This window comes from Manis pentadactyla, chromosome X, assembly GCF_030020395.1.
Source record: "Manis pentadactyla isolate mManPen7 chromosome X, mManPen7.hap1, whole genome shotgun sequence".
NCBI lineage: Eukaryota > Metazoa > Chordata > Mammalia > Pholidota > Manidae > Manis > Manis pentadactyla.
The window spans coordinates 99,091,281-99,111,100 of record NC_080038.1 but is presented as its reverse complement, the minus strand read 5'-3'; the positions used below and the strand labels follow the sequence as shown (position 1 = coordinate 99,111,100).

At 39.7% G+C, this 19,820-nt stretch overlaps 1 protein-coding gene across 1 annotated transcript; it reads right to left on the bottom strand.

The window, feature by feature from the left end:
* Window positions 1-1,714: 1,714 nt before the first annotated feature.
* LOC118909153 (melanoma antigen preferentially expressed in tumors-like) lies at window positions 1,715-4,713 on the bottom strand. Its single transcript, XM_036879359.2, has 3 exons — window positions 4,424-4,713; window positions 3,365-3,967; window positions 1,715-2,457 (listed from the first exon to the last, which is right to left on the bottom strand). The coding sequence occupies exons 1-3, from the start codon at window positions 4,711-4,713 to the stop codon at window positions 1,944-1,946; spliced, it is 1,407 nt and encodes a 468-aa protein (XP_036735254.1). The 3' UTR covers window positions 1,715-1,943.
* Window positions 4,714-19,820: the final 15,107 nt, after the last annotated feature.

The following is a 19,820-nucleotide window of genomic DNA, read 5'->3' as shown; positions in this document are numbered from 1 at the left end:
TGACTTTTATTTAACACAAAAGTGAACAAAAATGACAATTTCAACATGGAAACCAAGACACCATTAGTTTTTACATTTCTTAGTATGCCTTTGAAGGGCAGTATGTACACTTTCAACACATAAGCAATATGGACAAATTACTGATTGTCAATTCTCTTTTTCCTACAAAGTCTTTGAAATGCCATCTGTTGCCATTTCAACAAAGAAACAGTAGACGCAACTTATTTACTAGCTCTTTTAACAGGTTCGTCTAAATCCAATGCTGTGTATTGTTGCCAAACACATAGATGAAAAATGTTAACTATTTTCTTCATTATAAATTTTTACATTCTTTTCTCTCAGTCTTTGAAATGCAATTTGTTATTGCCTGTGTAAGCAACAAGAAAGTATAACTCTAAATTACTTTTTACTGAGCCTTTGAAATGCATGTGTTGTCATTTCAACATGGAAACAATATAAGTATTCCATCAATTACCTTTCCATTCTTTTGTCTTACCAAGTGTGTTCTCATTTCAACAAAAGAACAGTAGGCACAAACTACTATTTATTTTTCATTCTGTTTTTGTTATGAAGTCATTAAAGTTCAATGTATTATCATTTCAACATGTAAGCAAGAGGAACAAGCAATTTTACATTCTTTTTTTCTCAATGTCTTTGAAATACAGCATTTTGTCGTTCTGACATGTAAGCATAAACAAATCATTCATTAATAATTTTCACTCTTTTCATACTAAATCTTTGAAATACAGTGCTACCATTTCAACAGGTAAATATAAACAATTTACATTCTTTTTTCCCTATCTCTGACATGCAGTGTGTTATCCTTTCAACATGTAAGCAATATAAATAAATGATCAATTAGTTATTCTACATCCTGTTTCTTACTAACTGTTGGATATGTGGTGTGCATTTAACACCTGGAGTACATCACATTTCGGAGTAGCCAGATTTCTAGCGCTCAGTGGCCACGTGTGGTTAGTGTGTACCATCGAGAGCAGTGCAAACCTAGTGGAAGATCACAGGAAGCAAACATATGAAATAGCACATACCATGAAGGAATATTCATGCACATGGCACACTGAGACCAACAGCAAGTAAAAACCTACTTAAATAAGGACATAAGAGAAAACCTAGCTGAGGAGGTAACATAGTAGCCATGACCTGAGGGTTGAGCAGCTATATGTAAGGGAAAGAGTGAACAAATATCTAGGACATGGAGGCATAATTTTCCCAAATGCCCTAAGGAAGGGTGGAGAAACAGACAAAACATAGGAGCAGGTGTTACTCTGAGCAGTTTGGGATCAGGGACTTGATCTTTCTTATCACCTGTAACAGTACCTAAAGCACAATAGACACGGGGTGAGTGCATGTGAAGTAAAAGTAACTGAGCCAGCGGTCTGAGACTTGCAGAGGAAGCTAGCAGCATGAAGACACCAGCAGGCAGTGGGAGTAGTTTGTTTATTTCCTTTCCCTTGCATAGGGTTTCTAATAAGCAACCTAAAGCTATCATACATACAAGAAGTATTCAGGGCCCTCGAGGGTGAACTTATTGGCTTCAACAACTACCACAGCCAGGGAGAGTTTCAGTTCCTGGGACTCGTGCCAAGGGCCTATAAGACGATAAATGGACCCACCCATGTGCACAGGGAAGTGATGGAACATGACTGGGATAGCTTCCATCACGTAACCAACACTGTACTTATTAAGCAGAAGAGGATGTAGAGGGCAATGGGCAACAGATCCACAGGAGCTTCCAAATTCCTCTCCTCCCTTCTTAGGGTTTCTCTTTCACAGAGGTCAAGGACACAGCCAATCTCCCTGAGCCTCCTTTTCCCAAACAGTACAATTTTACATGTGTCTCTACAAAGTAGGGCTTCAAGAAAAACACTGAGCGCTTTTGTGGCCACACATCAGTGCTGACACGACTCCTTGTACTACAGGAATCACGCAGAATGGGTAGTCCAAATCATGTCGTCCCGCTGTACTGCCTGCAGCATTGCCTTCAATCGGTCCTGCACTTCAGCCAACTGCCGTCGGTTCAAACTGCCAGGAACATCCCATTGTCTGTAGCAATGGACAGGCATGGGATAAATCACATGCTTCAGCTCAATCAAGGACGTTAGGTGCTGCAGAAGGTTTGTGAGCACAGGCATTGTAATGCGGTTGAAGGCAAAGCTAAGGACACGGAGGCGCGAACAGTGGCTCAGAGCTGTCAGGAGAGCAGAGAGAGTAGAATCAGTTAATAGGCAATTATTTATTTCCAGATGCTGCAGGGTACCTGAGGCCCTCTCCAGCAGAGTCTGGAAGGGCTCATGAGCCTCTGAGAATATCTGGTTGTGACTGAGATCCAACTGCCTTAGGTGGGTGGCCTGAGAGCTCTGAGAAAGGACAGTGACATCTTCGATAGACAGGCCACAGAAAGACAGATTCAGTGTCTTCAGCTGAGGTGGCAGCACTCTGCAGAGAGAAAAAAGAAAGGTTATTTCAGAAGAATGAGTGTTGGACCAGGGCAGTGAGCCGTAAATAATACATACCTAAGGTCTAGAATAAACTAATCTGGACATATCTTATTCTGTTTGGTTTGGTTTAGTCCCACCCCAGCCCCTCCCCCGTGGTCACTTCTGTACCTATTTTGCAAGTCCTTAGTCAAGTGTGGTTTGGAATCAGACTAAATATATTTGTGACCATGACAAAGTAACTTTCCCACTCTAAGACACATGTTCTTAATCTTTAAAATGTGCACACCAGTAATTATCATTACAGAGTGTGCCACAGATTAAGTGAAAAAAAATTATATGCACGTAGTATATACAACATCAATGGCCACTCCTGGTCACTTATATGGCGAGGACAGGTCTAGGAAAGCAGCCAACTGAAGGCTCCCTTTAACTGGTTCCCAGATGACAGCTTCTCCATTCTGTGTCTAAGCCTTGGGGAAAACACAGGAGCAAGAGGATCTGGCAGTGTTAACTACTGTGGCCAGTCCAGGGGGATGTGCATCAGTGTTACAGCATAAGACTTTTTTCCATATGAACGCCTCCTCTTGCTCACTAGAGAGCTGTAGACACCACTACGACTGAGACTTTTACTAATATACTTACAGATTCATCATAGAGTCTACACACGGTTGGCTGAATGAATGAATGCACGAATGAGCACAGCTTGCTTGCTTTTCTAAACTTGTCTTTCTCCTCACCATGAAGTACCTCTCTCTAGCCTGGCCAAATGCTAATTCCCAGCAGTTCCCATGCTGAGGTGGAAGGAGAAATACTTTACAAGGAGCTTAGGAATATCTAAGCATGATCGCTTCTCTTCTCTTACTCATGGGGTGTGCAGGGAACCCCGGTTCCTCCCACCCACTCACCTGAGAAGTCTGTGCAATTGATCTCTGAGGTACTGGGTAGACAAGTCGAGCTCTTGGAGGCTGTCCAGCTTCCCAAAACAGTGGAGGAAAGTTTGGAAGTGTATCCCCAGAAAGCATCTAAAGCGGATGTTAGACAGACGAAGGCTGTACAGGTGGGCCGTCTGAGCCAGAAGAGTGTTGACATCCCTCAAATGAGCCTGATCCACCTGCAGGTGATCAATGCATCGTGGATCCAGAAACTGCAGCATACTTCTGTGGGAAGACATGTCAACAATTTCCAAATCTCTGCAGCAGAGGTGCAAAGACCCAAAGCTCTGCCTGAGTTTACTCTGAAGAAAGGAAACAAATTGCTGTGTTCTCAAGGTTCCATCGAAGGAGAGGTCCACCAGTAATTCCACAGTTTCTGAGGCTGAGTGAGGCTCTGACTCTGAATTATCAAATCCGTGGCACCTGACACTGTGCTGGGCTTCTTCTGTTCTAAGAGTAGAGTTCTGAGAGTAAGCACAAGACCGAAAGCAGGAAGGGAATGTGGTTCTGATCTCAGAGCATATTATCTTACAGTCCAGGTCCTGCCTTAAATCTAAGAGCCTCAGTTTTGGGGGCCTGTAAGGAGAGGAGACAGAACACATGAGAGGTAGCCGATTGTAATGTAATCTCCCAAGAACAGTGTTAAGAAGAAGGAACCCTTTATCCCTGGTTTTTCACAGCATATGTCATTCACCAAGAATTCCTTTCCTAAGAATTCAGTACCTTTTGTTCTTTTCCCCCTACTTTTTTCACCTCTGGTCTGTTCCCATATCAATGCCCATGTCCTTCTTCTTTGTAATTACACTCAGAAGGTAATTCCACCCATAGTATCCTCAGTCACCTCTATTCTGTAATCAAGTCTGTGAGATGTTAGAGTAGTTAAGGTGACCCCAAGTGTTGGACCAGTAGCCCCAAAGAGATCCTCATAAGTCACTACTGGCTACTTCTGGAAGACTGCTATGTAATCCCTTGTCCCAGGCTCTGGCACACTCTCCTGCTGACTTACTCTATAGGTACTGGATATAGTCTTACCAGGAAGAAGAGTTCTGGGCAGAGTGGAGCTGCAGACCATCAATCATGGCTTCCAAGATGTCACAGTCTGACCCTTGTAAACTCAGTGTACCGATATGGAGACAGCGAAAGGGCCAAACCCTCACCATTGCCTTTAGTATCTCCTTATGCCTGCCCACGAAGGCAGAAATGAACAGTGGAACAAAGAGGGCTCTTGGGAGCTCATCCAGGGCATGGATAGCAGCCTGCTCATTACTCAGCAGACTCTTTGCAGCAAGCTCTAGCAGAGTGCTTGTGGGCTTCTGGTCCATCTGGAACCTGCTTCAGGGTAAACAATATTTAGAAATCCTAAGAGGACATCCAGAGCCTCCAATGTCAGTTACAGAAAAAATATTTATTGAATAAATATATGGTGACCTCTAGTGACCTCTACTACAAGGATAGAATACAAATAGGCTTGTGTGTTTAAGTATGTGTGTGTGTGCACACACACCCACTATAAAATGCCCCTAGAAATCACAGGTAAGTTAGCAGAATGTGATGTTGACTATGGAGCTGTCTTGTTCCCAATATATTTCCTCCCAAAAGGATACTGACCAATCAGAAGGAAAATGTAAATCTACACAAAAGCCACACTCTGATCATTACTTTAACATAGAAATTGTGCAAAGTTCAATGTAATTGGGAGTAATGAAAATCGTGAAATTCCAGCCACAGGCTTTCACACTCCCATCACTAGGCTTTGTGGCATGCAAAGACAGACCTAGTAAAGCTGCAAGACATACAGAAGGAGGAAAATGGTAAGGGGCTTAAAGTTGATACAACACTGCAGCAGAATAAGTCTGAAAATACCAAAACGGTGTCCTGGAAGGTGAGATTGGGACCTACAGGGAAAGGAATCTGTAATACGCGCATTTAAAGGGGTAGGGAAGGCATAAAGGTGAAGTCGTTGAAAGACATAACTTCTAGGGAATAATAAAGTCAAGGAGGAAAGGAGAAGCATCCCGGGCACTTGGGTAATGGGGAAATGAAGGATCTTCCAAGACATAAGAGAACCACAAATCAGAGCAATCACAGCTTCTCCCTCCCTTACCAAAACAAAATAAATTAAGGATCTGGACTTTGCTATTCTGACACAAAAATGACATCAGTAAAGTAGGAGTCTTGGCAAAAAAAACCAAGATCATACACATGAGCAAAAGGAAGGGGAATCCCATATGCAACCATTTCAAAAAAAAAAAAATTTCACACATATGAAACAACCATGAAGCAGGAGACTGTAAGCCAACACTCCAAACAGAATTTCACTCAAGCAAGCATTTGAGGATATGAAACCTGCTTGAATCAAAATCCTTTTAAAACTATAAAAACAGAAGTGACCCAAAAACAAGTCTGAAGTTGAGACTTTCCATCCCAGCTAGAATGTCCTTCAAATATCACAGCTTATAGAGAAAAGTTTTCAACACTTAGGAACTTGGGAATTTGGCACCCCTCACCGCTTTCTGAGGTATCTACTAGAGCAGGGCTTTGCAAACTGCAGCCCATTGTGCCAAATCTAGCCCACCGCTTGATTTTGTAAATAAAGTTTTATTGGAACAAAGCCACAACCGTTTATGTATTGTCTATAGATGCTTTTGCACTGCAATGGCAAGGCTGAGTAGCTTTGACAGAGACACTGTGGCCCACACACTTAAAAGCATTTACTATATGCCTCTTCACAGGCTAATTGCCAAGAATCTTCTAAAAGATGAATTGGGATTTTGATCCCCTATGTGATGTTGGAAAACGTCACCAAAATATCTGACGGTGAGCATGTTACAGCTAATACTAAAATCCAGGTGGTGGAAAAGGGGGGAAGACTAATAAATGCTTCAATATTGTGAAAACACAGAAGTTGTGCACTTAAACATGAGAGAAAGCAGAAGAATAGAACAAAAGACAGTTAAACTTTTTGTCATAACATAGTAGGTGAGTTTAAATAATACTGGGCAGTGCAGAAGAATGGACCAGATAGGAAAGTGTTCAGAAAACAGGGTAGTTCAGGATGAGCTTTTTCAAAGCATTTAACATGACACAGAACACATCTTGATGATAAAAGCCAAGATTCACAGTGAAGATGTAACACTTAGGAATATTTATACACTAAATAACACAGCAAACATTTTCATGAAGCAAAAAGACAAAGAGACATAGATAAAAATATGGTAAAAATGGGTGATTTAATACACCAGTCTTAGTATAAGACAGATCAACTAGTATAAAAAATTGGGACAGGATGTAGAAAATCTAAACAACATAATAAAGTAAACTAAATGTGTATATATATATATATATATATATACAGTATCTATGTACATATGTGTGTGTACATGCTATGAAAATAGAAAATTTATTTTCTTGTCAAAATTGATACAAATTAAACAGGGACGGCACCATTTACTTCCATAAATTAGAAATAGACCAAATAGTCCTCTCTAATCACAAAGCAGCTAAAGTTAAAATTACTAAAACAAACTGAAAACACAAAGGTTTTTTTCTACCAGGAAAGGTTTCTGGTTTAAAACTTTTTTTGAGTTAAAGAGGAGAATCAAATTAAAGTTACACAAACTATGTATCAGGATCTATGGGATACACATAAAGTAGTGATCAGAGGCAAATTCGGAGCGCTAAAGACTTTTACAAGAAAAAGTGGAAGAATGAAAATAAATATTGAAACAGAAAAAAGAAATTCCTGTGCAACCTCTTTGCAAATAACTTTGAAAATCCACATGAAGCAGATATTGTCCTAGAGAAATTCAGACAAACAAAATACTAACTCTAGTGTTAAAAAGCTGAAATTTGCCAATTTTTATAGAAGAAATAAAGTTATTATGCAATTACCCCCAAGTAGCATTTTGCTCAGGTGGTCTTACAGATGAATTCTAGTAAAGTATCAAGGATGCCACAGGACCAATGGTCTCTCTATAAATTATTCAATAACATTAGAAAGGAAGGAAAGGTCCCTAACTCCTCCTATGAAGCAAGTATGACATTGATAGGAAAAATGTAGATATGAAAATCCTAAATAGAGGCGGAGCCAACATGGCGGCGTGAGTAGGACAGTGGGAATCTCCTCCCAAAAACATATATACTTTTGAAAATACAACAAACACAACTAGCCCTAAAAGAGAGACCAGAAGACGCAGGACAGTGGCCAGACTGCAGCTACACCAGCGAGAACCCAGCGACTGGTGAAAGGGGTAAGATACAAGCCCCGGCCCGGCGGGACCCGAGCGCCCCTCCCCCCAGCTCCCGGCGGGAGAACAATAGGCAGAGCGGGAGGGAGACGGAGCCCAGGACTGCCGAACACCCAGCCCCAGCCATCCGGGCCAGAGCGCAGACACAGTACATGCCCAGGGGGCCCTGGATACTGGGGGAACAGGGAGTAAGACCTCTGAGCGGGTGCTGAAGCTGATGCCCCTGTGACAAAGAAAAGCGGGGGTTTTTGAAAGTCTTAAAGGGACAGGGACTTAACAGCTTGACGGAAACAACCCAGGTCACAGTACAGCAGCTGGAAATTACAGGGAAAACCGGGTGCACTAACCCCCTGGGCAACAGCTCTGAGACCCCTCACGGAGGCAAACAGTCAAGCAGCCCCCCCATCCATCACCCCACCGGGCGCTGCAAAAGCAGAGAAGCAGCCTGAGACAAATTCCGCCCACAGAAAGGGAAATTTCTCCCTTCCGGCCAGGCAAGACACAAAGACCCACTCTACACGCAATTACCCAACACAAGCCACTAGGGGTCGCAGTTGCCCAAGTAAAGAAAGGCCAGTAGCAAGTGAAAATTTTGGCCCTCCCAGCTGACAGTCAATAGCACCTGTCAACATGAAAAGGCAAAAAAATATGATCCAGACAAGACTAACCCAGACAGCTTCAGCATCTGCTACATCTTCCCCTGAGAAGGAATCTGGGGAGATAGATTTAGCCAGTCTACCTGAAAAAGAATTCAAAACAAAAGTCATAACCATGCTGATGGACTTGCAGAGAAATATGCAAGAACTAAGGAAGGAGAATTCAGAAATAAAACAAGCTCTGGAAGGACTTCAAAACAGAATGGACGAGATGCAAGAGACCATTAATGGACTAGAAAACAGAGAACAGGAACGCAGAGAAGCTGATGCAGAGAGAGATAAAAGGATCTCCAGGAATGAAAGAATTTTAAGAGAGCTGAGTGATCAATCTAAAAGGAATAATATAAGAATCATAGGCATTCCAGAAGAAGTAGAGAGAGAAAAGGGGATAGAAAATGTCTTTGAAGAAATAATTGCTGAAAATTTCCCCAAACCAGGGGAAGAAATGGCCTCTCAGACCACAGAGGTACACAGAACTCCCATGACAAGGGATCCAAGGAGGGCAACACCAAGACACATAATAATTAAAATGGCAAAGATCAAAGACAAGGACAAAGTATTACAGGCAGCCAGAGAGAAAAAAAAGGTTACCTACAAAGGAAAACCCATCAGGCTATCATCAGACTTCTCAACAGAAACCCTACAGGCCAGAAGAGAATGGCATGATATACTTAATGCAATGAAACAGAAGGGCCTCGAACCAAGACTACTGTATCCAGCACGAATATCATTTAAATATGAAGGAGGGATTAAACAATTCCCAGACAAGCAAAAGTTGAGGGAATTTGCCTCCCACAAACCACCTCTACAGGGCATCCTACAGGGACTGCTCTAGATGGGAGCACTCCTAAAAAGAGCACACAACAAAACACCCAACATATGAAGAAGGGAGGAGGAGGAATAAGAAGGGAGAGAAATAAAGAATCATCAGATTGTGTTTATAATAGCTCAACAAGCGAGTTAAGTTAGACAGTAAGACAGTAAAGAAGCTAACCCTAAACCTTTGGTAACCACAAACTTAAAGCCTGCAATGGCAATAAATTCATACCTTTCAATAATCACCCTAAATGTAAATGGACTGAATGCACCAATCAAAAGACACAGAGTAATAGAATGGATAAAAAAGCAAGATCCATCCATATGCTGCTTACAAGAGACTCACCTCAAACCCAAAGACGCTCACAGACTTAAAGTCAAGGGATGGAAAAAGATATTTCAAGCAAACAACAGAGAGAAGAAAGCAGGTGTTGCAATTCTGGTATCAGACAAAACAGACTTCAAAATAAAGAAAGTAACAAAAGACAAAGAAGGACATTACATAATGATAAAGGGCTCAGTCCATCAAGAGGATATAACCATTATAAATATATATGCACCCAATACAGGAGCACCAACATACCTGAAACAAATATTAACAGAACTAAAGGAGGAAATAGAATGCAATGCATTCATTCTAGGAGACTTCAACACACCACTCACTCCAAAGGACAGATCCACCAGACAGAAAATAAGTAAGGACACAGAGGCACTGAACAACACACTAGAACAGATGGACCTAATAGACATCTACAGAACTCTACATCCAAAAGCAACAGGATACACGTTCTTCTCAAGTGCACATGGAACATTCTCCAGAATAGACCACATACTAGGACACAAAAAGAGCCTCAGTAAATTCCAAAAGATTGAAATCCTACCAACCAACTTTTCAGACCACAAAGGCATTAAACTAGAAATAAACTGTTCAAAGAAAGCAAAAAGGCTCACAAACACATGGAGGCTAAACAACACGCTCCTAAATAATCAATGGATCAATGACCAAATCAAAATGGAGATCCAGCAATATATGGAAACAAATGACAACAACAACACTAAGCCCCAACTTCTGTGGGACGCAGCAAAAGCAGTCTTAAGAGGAAAGTATATAGCACTCCAAGCATATTTAAAAAAGGAAGAGCAATCCCAAATGAACGGTCTAATGTCACAACTATCAAAATTGGAAAAAGAAGAACAAATGAGGCCTAAGGTCAGCAGAAGGAGGGACATAATAAAGATCAGAGAAGAAATAAATAAAATTGAGAAGAATAAAACAATAGCAAAAATCAATGAAACCAAGAGCTGGTTCTTTGAGAAAATAAACAAAATAGATAAGCCTCTAGCCAGACTTATTAAGAGGAAAAGAGAGTCAACACAAATCAACAGTATCAGAAATGAGAAAGGAAAAATCACAACAGATCCCACAGAAATACAAAGAATTATTGGAGAATACTATGAAAATCTATATGCTAACAAGCTGGGAAACCTAGGAGAAATGGACAACTTCCTAGAAAAATACAACCTTCCAAGACTGACCCAAAAAGAAACAGAAAATCTAAACAGACCAATTACCAGCAACGAAATTGAAGCGGTAATCAAAAAACTACCAAAGAACAAAACCCCCGGGCCAGATGGATTTACCTCGGAATTTTATCAGACATACAGGGAAGACATAATACCCATTCTCCTTAAAGTTTTCCAAGAAATAGAAGAGGAGGGGATACTCCCAAACTCATTCTATGAAGCTAACATCACCCTAATACCAAAACCAGGCAAAGACCCCACCAAAAAAGAAAACTACAGACCAATATCCCTGATGAACGTAGACGCAAAAATACTCAACAAAATTTTAGCAAACCGAATTCAAAAATACATCAAAACCATCGTACACCATGACCAAGTGGGATTCATCCCAGGGATGCAAGGATGGCACAACATTCGAAAGTCCATCAATATCATCCACCACATCAACAAAAAGAAAGACAAAAACCACATGGTCATCTCCATAGATGCTAAAAAAGCATTTGACAAAGTTCAACATCCATTCATGATAAAAACTCTCAGCAAAATGGGAATAGAGGGCAAGTACCTCAACATAATAAAGGCCATCTATGAAAAACCCACAGCCAACATTATATTGAATAGCGAGAAGCTGAAAGCATTTCCGCTGAGATCGGGAACTAGACAGGGATGCCCACTCTCCCCACTGTTATTTAACATAGTACTGGAGGTCCTAGCCATGGCAATCAGACAAAACAAAAAAATACAAGGAATCCAGATTGGCAAAGAAGAAGTCAAACTGTCACTATTTGCAGATGACATGATACTGTACATAAAAAACCCTAAAGACTCCACCCCAGAACTACTAGAACTGATATCGGAATACAGCAAAGTTGCAGGATACAAAATCAACACACAGAAATCTGTGGCTTTCCTATATACCAACAATGAACCAACAGAAAGAGAAATCAGGAAAACAACTCCATTCACAATTGCATCAAAAAAAATAAAATACCTAGGAATAAACCTAACCAAAGAAGTGAAAGACTTATATTCTGAAAACTACAAGTCACTCTTAAAAGAAATTAAAAGGGACACTAACAGATGGAAACGCATCCCATGCTCATGGCTAGGAAGAATTAATATCGCCAAAATGGCCATCCTGCCCAAAGCAATATACAGATTTGATGCAATCCCTATGAAACTACCAGCAACATTCTTCAATGAACTGGAACAAATAATTCAAAAATTCATATGGAACCACCAAAGACCCCGAATAGCCAAAGCAATCCTGAGAAAGAAGAATAAAGTAGGGGGGATCTCACTCCCCAACTTCAAGCTCTATTATAAAGCCATAGTAATCAAGACAATTTGGTACTGGCACAAGAACAGACCCACAGACCAGTGGAACAGAATAGAGACTCCAAACATTAACTCAGACATATATGGTCAATTAATATTTGATAAAGGAGCCATGGACATACAATGGCAAAATGACAGTCTCTTCAACAGATGGTGCTGGCAAAACTGGACAGCTACATGTAGGAGAATGAAACTGGACCATCGTCTAACCCCATATATAAAAGTAAACTCAAAATGGATCAAAGACCTGAATGTAAGTCATGAAACCATTAAACTCTTGGAAGAAAACATAGGCACAAACCTCTTAGACATAAACATGAGTGACCTCTTCTTGAACATATCTCCCCGGGCAAGGAAAACAACAGCAAAAATGAACAAGTGGGACTATATTAAGCTGAAAAGCTTCTGTACAGCAAAAGACACCATCAATAGAACAAAAAGGAACCCTACAGTATGGGAGAATATCTTTGAAAATGACACATCCGATAAAGGCTTGACGTCCAGAATATATAAAGAGCTCACACGCCTCAACAAACAAAAAACAAATAACCCAATTAAAAAATGGGCAAAGGAACTGAACAGACGGTTCTCCAAAAAAGAAATACAGATGGCCAACAGACACATGAAAAGATGCTCCACATCGCTAATTATCAGAGAAATGCAAATTAAAACTACAATGAGGTATCACCTCACACCAGTAAGGATGGCTGCCATCCAAAAGACAAACAACAACAAATGTTGGCGAGGCTGTGGAGAAAGGGGAACCCTCCTACACTGCTGGTGGGAATGTAAACTTGTTCAACCATTGTGGAAAGCAGTATGGAGGTACATCAAAATGCTCAAAACAGACTTACCATTTGACCCAGGAATTGCACTCCTAGGAATTTACCCTAAGAATGCAGCAATCAAGTATGAGAAATATCAGTGCACCCCTATGTTCATCGCAGCACTATTTACAATAGCCAAGAATTGGAAGCAACCTAAATATCCATCGATAGATGAATGGATAAAGAAGATGTGGTACATATACACAATGGAATACTACTCAGCCATAAGAAAAGGGCAAATCCAACCATTTGCAACAACATGGATGGAGCTGGAGGGTATTTTGCTCAGTGAAACAAGCCAAGCAGAGAAAGAGAAATACCAAATGATTTCACTCATCTGTGGAATATAAGAACAAAGGAAAAACTGAAGGAACAAAACAGCAGCAGAATCACAGAACTCAAGAATGGACTAACAGGTACCAAAGGGAAAGGGACTGGGGAGGATGGGTGGGTAGGGAGGGATAAGGGGGGGAGAAGTAGGGGGGTATTAAGATTAGCATCCATAGCGGGGTGGGAGAAAGGGGAGGGCTGTACAACACAGAGAAGACAAGTAGTGATTCTACAACAGGTTGCTACGCTGATGGACAGTGACTGTAAAGGAGTATATAGGGGGGACCTGGTATAGGGGAAAGCCTAGTAAACAAAGTATTCGTCATGTAAGTGTAGATTAATGATTAAAAAAAAATGCAGTTCCTATGTGGTGACCTCTAATGAGTTCTACACAATGATATAAAGGACATATAAAAGTGTAGGCAAAGGATCTGTTTGTGTTTATACAGAGGATCAAAGCCTAATTTGGCTACCCCGAAAATGAACTAAGATACGATATGAAAAAGAACTTCCAACATCAGCACTCTCGGGAAGACTCATGACAGAAGATGATCAGAAAAAAAAAAAAAAAAAAAAACTTCAACAAAGATCCACGCACTATCACAGGTGTAGATGCACTCATCCCACCAGTTCCTAGACTTGCCATGGGAAAGATGAAGGAGATATCTAAGCTGGCCTGTGCATGCAGTAAAACAAAAATTGGACTGGATCTATAATGTTGGAACTCAACCAAGAATTAGGAGAAGTGCAAATTGTAGCACTCCAAAATCTTACAACCACAGACTATTTATCGTTAAAAGAACATATGGGATATGAACAGTCCCCAGGAATGGGGTGTTCTAGTTTATCTGAATTCTCTCAGACTGTTTAAGTTCAGTCGGACAATATCCACCATATCATAGATAAGTTTTCACAAATGCCTAAGGTGCCTAACTGGTTTTCTTGGTTTCACTGGAGATGGCTGGTAATTACAGGTATGCTTTGGTTAGGTAACTATATTCCTATTATGTTAATGTGTCGGCACAATTTAATTAGTCGTTTAAAACCTATCCATGCTGAAGTTACTCTACAAGAAGATATGTCAAAGAAATAATCAATCTTCCCAGGTTTTCTTCTGCCTGCTACTTCTATAGCTTTTCTTCTTCCTACCTAATCACAACCTTTAAATAGAACTCGTGCCACATGTCGAATTTACCGAGTATCATAATTCTTCCAAGTGGTAAAGATACCTCAAGACAAAAGCTGGGCATAGAAGCCACAGGGCATAAATATGCAAAGAAGTAAAAAGCTAACCTTTTCAAACGATAAGGCTTCTCTCTCACTTACCAACTTAACATTTCCCTGTATGGCCCCGGAAGATGACTGGTTAGCCAGAGACGGGTAAGATTCCTCAAGGGAGGAACAACCTAAGACAGGCACAGTCGCAGGGGGGCCATCAGGTGAGAAATCGGGGATCAACAGAGGTGAGGCTTAGAACCTCACCCCCCCATTCTGAGAGAAATCTTCTGCATACGTGGATGTTTTATTGCCCTTGTCTAGCTTGGATTAACACATAGTCTACAGGCACACACCTGATCATCTACATTTGCTCTCTTACAACACTAAACTCTGTTTTCTACCTTTATCTCGTATCTACCTACCACTTCAGCATTTTATTAAAAATAATAATAATAGAGAAATGCGGTATCCACATATAAATCAAGTTTAAAAATCAAATGAATATTCATATTTGAACTGACTGTGTATAGTTCATAATGCATTAACAAAACCGAAAGCTTCTGTGATGACTGCCCTTGCAATGTTCACCATGTAACTTATTCACTATGTAAGAATTTGTACTCCATGTAAGAATTTGTTCATTATGCATCAGAAGATTGGAGACTGACGAAAATTAGGCTTGGGGTGGATTAATGATTGTGCATTGAGTATTGACTCCCCTATACAGAAATTTATTGTGGTTAACAACTATTTGATCAATAAATATGAGAGATGCCCTCACAATATATATATGTGTATGTGTGTATATATATATATATATATATATATATATATATAAACACACTTCCAATTGTAAAATAAATAAGTAACCGGGATGTAATGTATAGCATAAGGAATATAGTCAAAATATTGTAACAACTTGGTATGGTGATACCTGGTACCTAGAAATATCATGTATATAAATGTTGAGTCGCTGTGTTGTACACCTGAAACTAATGTAATGCAATGCTGTTGTCAACTACCCTTCAATAAAAAATAAAAATAAAAAAAAAAAAGAAAATCCTAAATAAAACATTAGCAAACATCGAACAATAATACATTAAGAAGCTAATACACTGTGGCCAAGTGGGATTTATTCCATTAATACAAAGTTGGCTCTATATTAGGAATTCCATTTATATCACTCACCATAGTAACATAGTTAAGGATAACCATAGATGCTGACCAAGCCTTTGGGAAAATTCAACAACAGTACATGTTAAGAAAAGAAAAACCTCTAGAAAACAGGCGTCAGGGGATGTTTTCTAAACATGAAAGAAGATACATAATTAGTTCTTAATGCCAGTATTTTATTAAATGAAGGACCACTAAAGGTAAGGAACAGATGCCCACTCCTTTATTCCTACTCAGTCTTGTACTATAAGTATTCGTCAGTTGACAAGAGAAAGCTATCAGATTTATAAGAATGGAGAACAAGAGGTAAAGCCATCTCTGTGTGCCAATGATATTACAGTATACCTGCACATCCAACAGAACAATGACACATTAACTGAAATAATAAAAATCAGTACGGGAGCAGCATATAAAGCTAACATAAAAGAATCAATAGTCTTTGTATATAACCACACAAAAACCCAATGTGGAGAGCACATTGGGAGAGAAGATCCCATATATGACAGCAACACGTAATATTAAATGTATAGGTATAAACTTAGCAAGAACATTGATACAAGGAAAGGTTTTTCTGAACGACAAGGAGTTGTCATTGCATCTATACAAGGAAAACTTTTTCCTTTGTGACAGTGAGTAAATGGAAAGACAGTCACTGTCCATGGACAGAATAATTCAACATTAAAAACATGTCAATTCTCCCTAAGTTAACTTATAGATTGAATAAAATCTCAAAAATAGCAGCAAACATTGTTATGGAGTTAGACAAGTTGATAATAAAGTTCATATTTTAAAAAATCCAAGAATAACTAGGATATAAATGAAAAAGAAAACCTACGAGAGGGGAGGAATGATACCAAACATTTAAGCACGGTGTAAAGCCTCTGCAATTACAACATCATGGCACTGGTACCTGGACAGATACATAGCCCAACGGAACAGAAGAGAAAACACAGAGATGCACCCAAGTACATATGGAAATTCTAGTATTAAAAAAAAAGAGGGGCATGTAACATCACTGGGGCAAAGATGGACATTTCATAAATGGTGCTGGATCAACTGAGACATTTGGAGAAAAATAACAGTAGATTCATATCACACACCTTCCAGAAAACAAACTGCAATGGTGTTAGGGATTTAAACATAAAAAAATGAAACCACAACAAGTTCTTGAAGAAAATATGGCAGAAATTTCTTTAACCTCAGTGTAGGGAAAGGATTTCTGACTGTGACTCAAATTAGGAGGCCATGAAAGACAAGAATGACCAATTTGACTGCACAAAATTTTTAAATGTTTGACAAACACATCCTAAACAAATCAAAAGGAACCTGAGAAACTGAATAGAGGACTTGCAGCATACACCATGGACAAATGGGTAATGGCCTAAATATATACAGAACTTTTAAATATTGAAGGACAAAGGGCTAAAAGTTTTGTCAAAAAATGGGAAAATGGTATGAACAGATTATTCACAAAAATACATTATCACGGTCCTCAAACACATGATGATTCAAACTTGCAATCAGACAAATGAATACTAAAACAAAAAAGTGACCCTTCACTGGGAAGACATTTCTGACTCTGAATCGTGGTAATGATTCGCATACCCAACAGTTAAATGAACAATTAAAATCAATGAGGGTGGAGGCAGGTCCCAAACTCAAATACAAAGAGCAACAAATGAATCTAACCATATTGTAAATGACTATCTTTATCACACTGAGAGGTGAGGAAGAAAACAGCTAAGCTAAGAAACTTGGGAAAAAAGTATTTTGATTGCATCCTCTGAGGCTAAAGACAAAAAGAACTGTACAACTTAGTAGATCTGTTTCTAACAGGGGTATAAGGTTAGCATTTCTGCAACTACTTTATTTGTATACGTCATGAATGAACAAACCATTAAGGAGTGTAGACAAAGGGAGCAAGATCAGAGAAATTACAGATAAGACTAGAATGGATTGAAATTAGATATTTCAGTACGAGCTCCTGGCTTTTAATATGTATACATATAGATAGGTACAGAAATAAACGTAGATATGTCTGGAAGCATGGGTACATACATGCAATATACTGCCTACTTTGTTTTGACGGAGAGGGCCGAGCAGCAATGAAACCCCACTAGCAATGGATGCACACTCAGATATTGGTTTCTAAATGTCAGTCTCCAAGAAAAGGACCCAAGGATCCTGGCAGACGTGATTCAATGCCAGGGCTGCAGTGGGAAAAAAACACAAAATGAACATGAACATCTTATGGTGCCGGTGTGATGAAGGATAGGGTCTGTCAGAAGAACAGAACCAACTAAAAGGGGCTCCGGATGACCAGAGCTGGAACAATTCAAGGAACAAAATAAACAGTGACCTAATTTGACTATAACTGATACTGTATCATGGTTGTTTGGGAGTCCAGAATGATAAAAATAATTTGAATAAGTTATCTGAATCAGTAATTTGAGATAAATTTTGTAAAAAAACTTGAAAATGTATAAATAAATGGGGGATAAAGGATGGCTCTTCAGAATTCCAATAAGGATATGTGAAGGAATGAGGACAATAGGAAGTCAGCATTAGGTCATAACTATTGTAGGCAAATCCCCAGATGGATTCTAAAAGCAGTGAGTAAACATCTGAGAAGAAACAGGTATTTTCATAGCCTCAAAGTGTTTCCTACACAAGTTGATAAAGTATTTGTCATTAACAATGGGAAAACAGCAGCATTAGCTGGAGAACATAAATGCCACCACCTCAGTCAAGTGATCAAGATGAACACCAGCAGTAGTAAGCACAACATACAGACATCATGTGCCCTGACATGATGCACATAGAAAGGGAGCAAAATCACTTTTTCAGTATCGTGGTATAAGCCCTAAAATTAAGGCCCAATGATATACATGCCTTGACATCTGGGGAAAACCCAGAAGACCTCGAATTGCCTAACCATAAGTTCCCCTTCGTATTGTTTTCCCACAAAGAAGGTTCCCTGGCCAAAGAACCTTTCTTATCATGGGAACTAGGCACAGTGCCTGCTTACCCATGAGTAGTCAGTTTCCATTCCCAACCAGCCCACACAATCATTCAAACAAGCCGATTGCATCCTCCCACGGGAACCAAGCATCACTTCATCCTGTCGTTACTATTAAGACTGCCCCCAACAGCCCCTGGTTTTCACTCTCTTCCAGAGCATGACACCTGCGAGGCACTACCTGGCATGTAGTGTCCTCCCCACCCAGGGACTCAGTAAATGTTACTAATAAACTACTACGGATGTCACCTGCTCAGTGTCGGGTGTCATGTGTTCGGCCACCCTGATAACACTAGGATGGAAAGTCCCCCATCACCAATGGAGGTAAGCAGCAATTCTTGCCCAAATGAGTAACTTAAATCTAATACTAAGAAAATATCAGGCAAACCCAAATTGGCAGACATTCTATAAAATACCTGAGCAGTATAGGATCTTTAAAAGTGTCAGTGCTGTGAAAGACCCAGAAAGATTGAGGAATCGTCAGCCTGCAGGAGACTAAGGAGAAATGATGGCCAAATGCCCTGGCGGTATCCTGAATGAGATCCTGGAATAGGAAAGGGACATTAGTGGGACAACTGGTGAAATTAAAATAAAGTATGTCGTTTGTTAATAGTATTACATCAATGTTAATTTCCTGGTTTTGCTCATCCTTCCTTGGTGTTGTAAACTGTTAACATTAGGGAAATCTGGATAAAGACACTCTGTGCCATTTTCTGCGACCTTAACATGCGTCTAAAATTATTCAAAATAAGGGATTAAAAAATACAATGTCAGTGGTTAAAGACATGGTTAGTCTATAAATCACATGGTTTAATAATAATTGGCCTGCTGAATCACAGCAAGGAAGACAGTAGGATAAATGCTCACAGCACCTCACCCATTAAAAAAATGAATTGAAACTGCTTTGTGAGCCCATTTTAAGGAATGAAGCTGCATTCATGCCCAGGATGTACCTGAATACTTACTTATTTGAGCTCCACAGGAGAAAAGCATTTTAAGTATAAAAGAAATGAAATACAATAAAAAGAGAAGTATATATATACAATTTAATATTTACAATCTAAGCTCTGGGACAGCAACAGTAATCTAAACAAAACTAAGATGCAAAGGAGAAATATACTTTGTTTTAAGAAGAGAAAGGCTGTTAGATTCTGAGGAGGGAGTATAACTTTAGTAGCCATACAATTGAAGTGAATCACATGTAAGAATAGGGGGATGCAGAGAGAGCGGAGAGGAAAGTGGTTCCAATCCGAATGGATTTCCTGTCTTTTAAATCTCCAA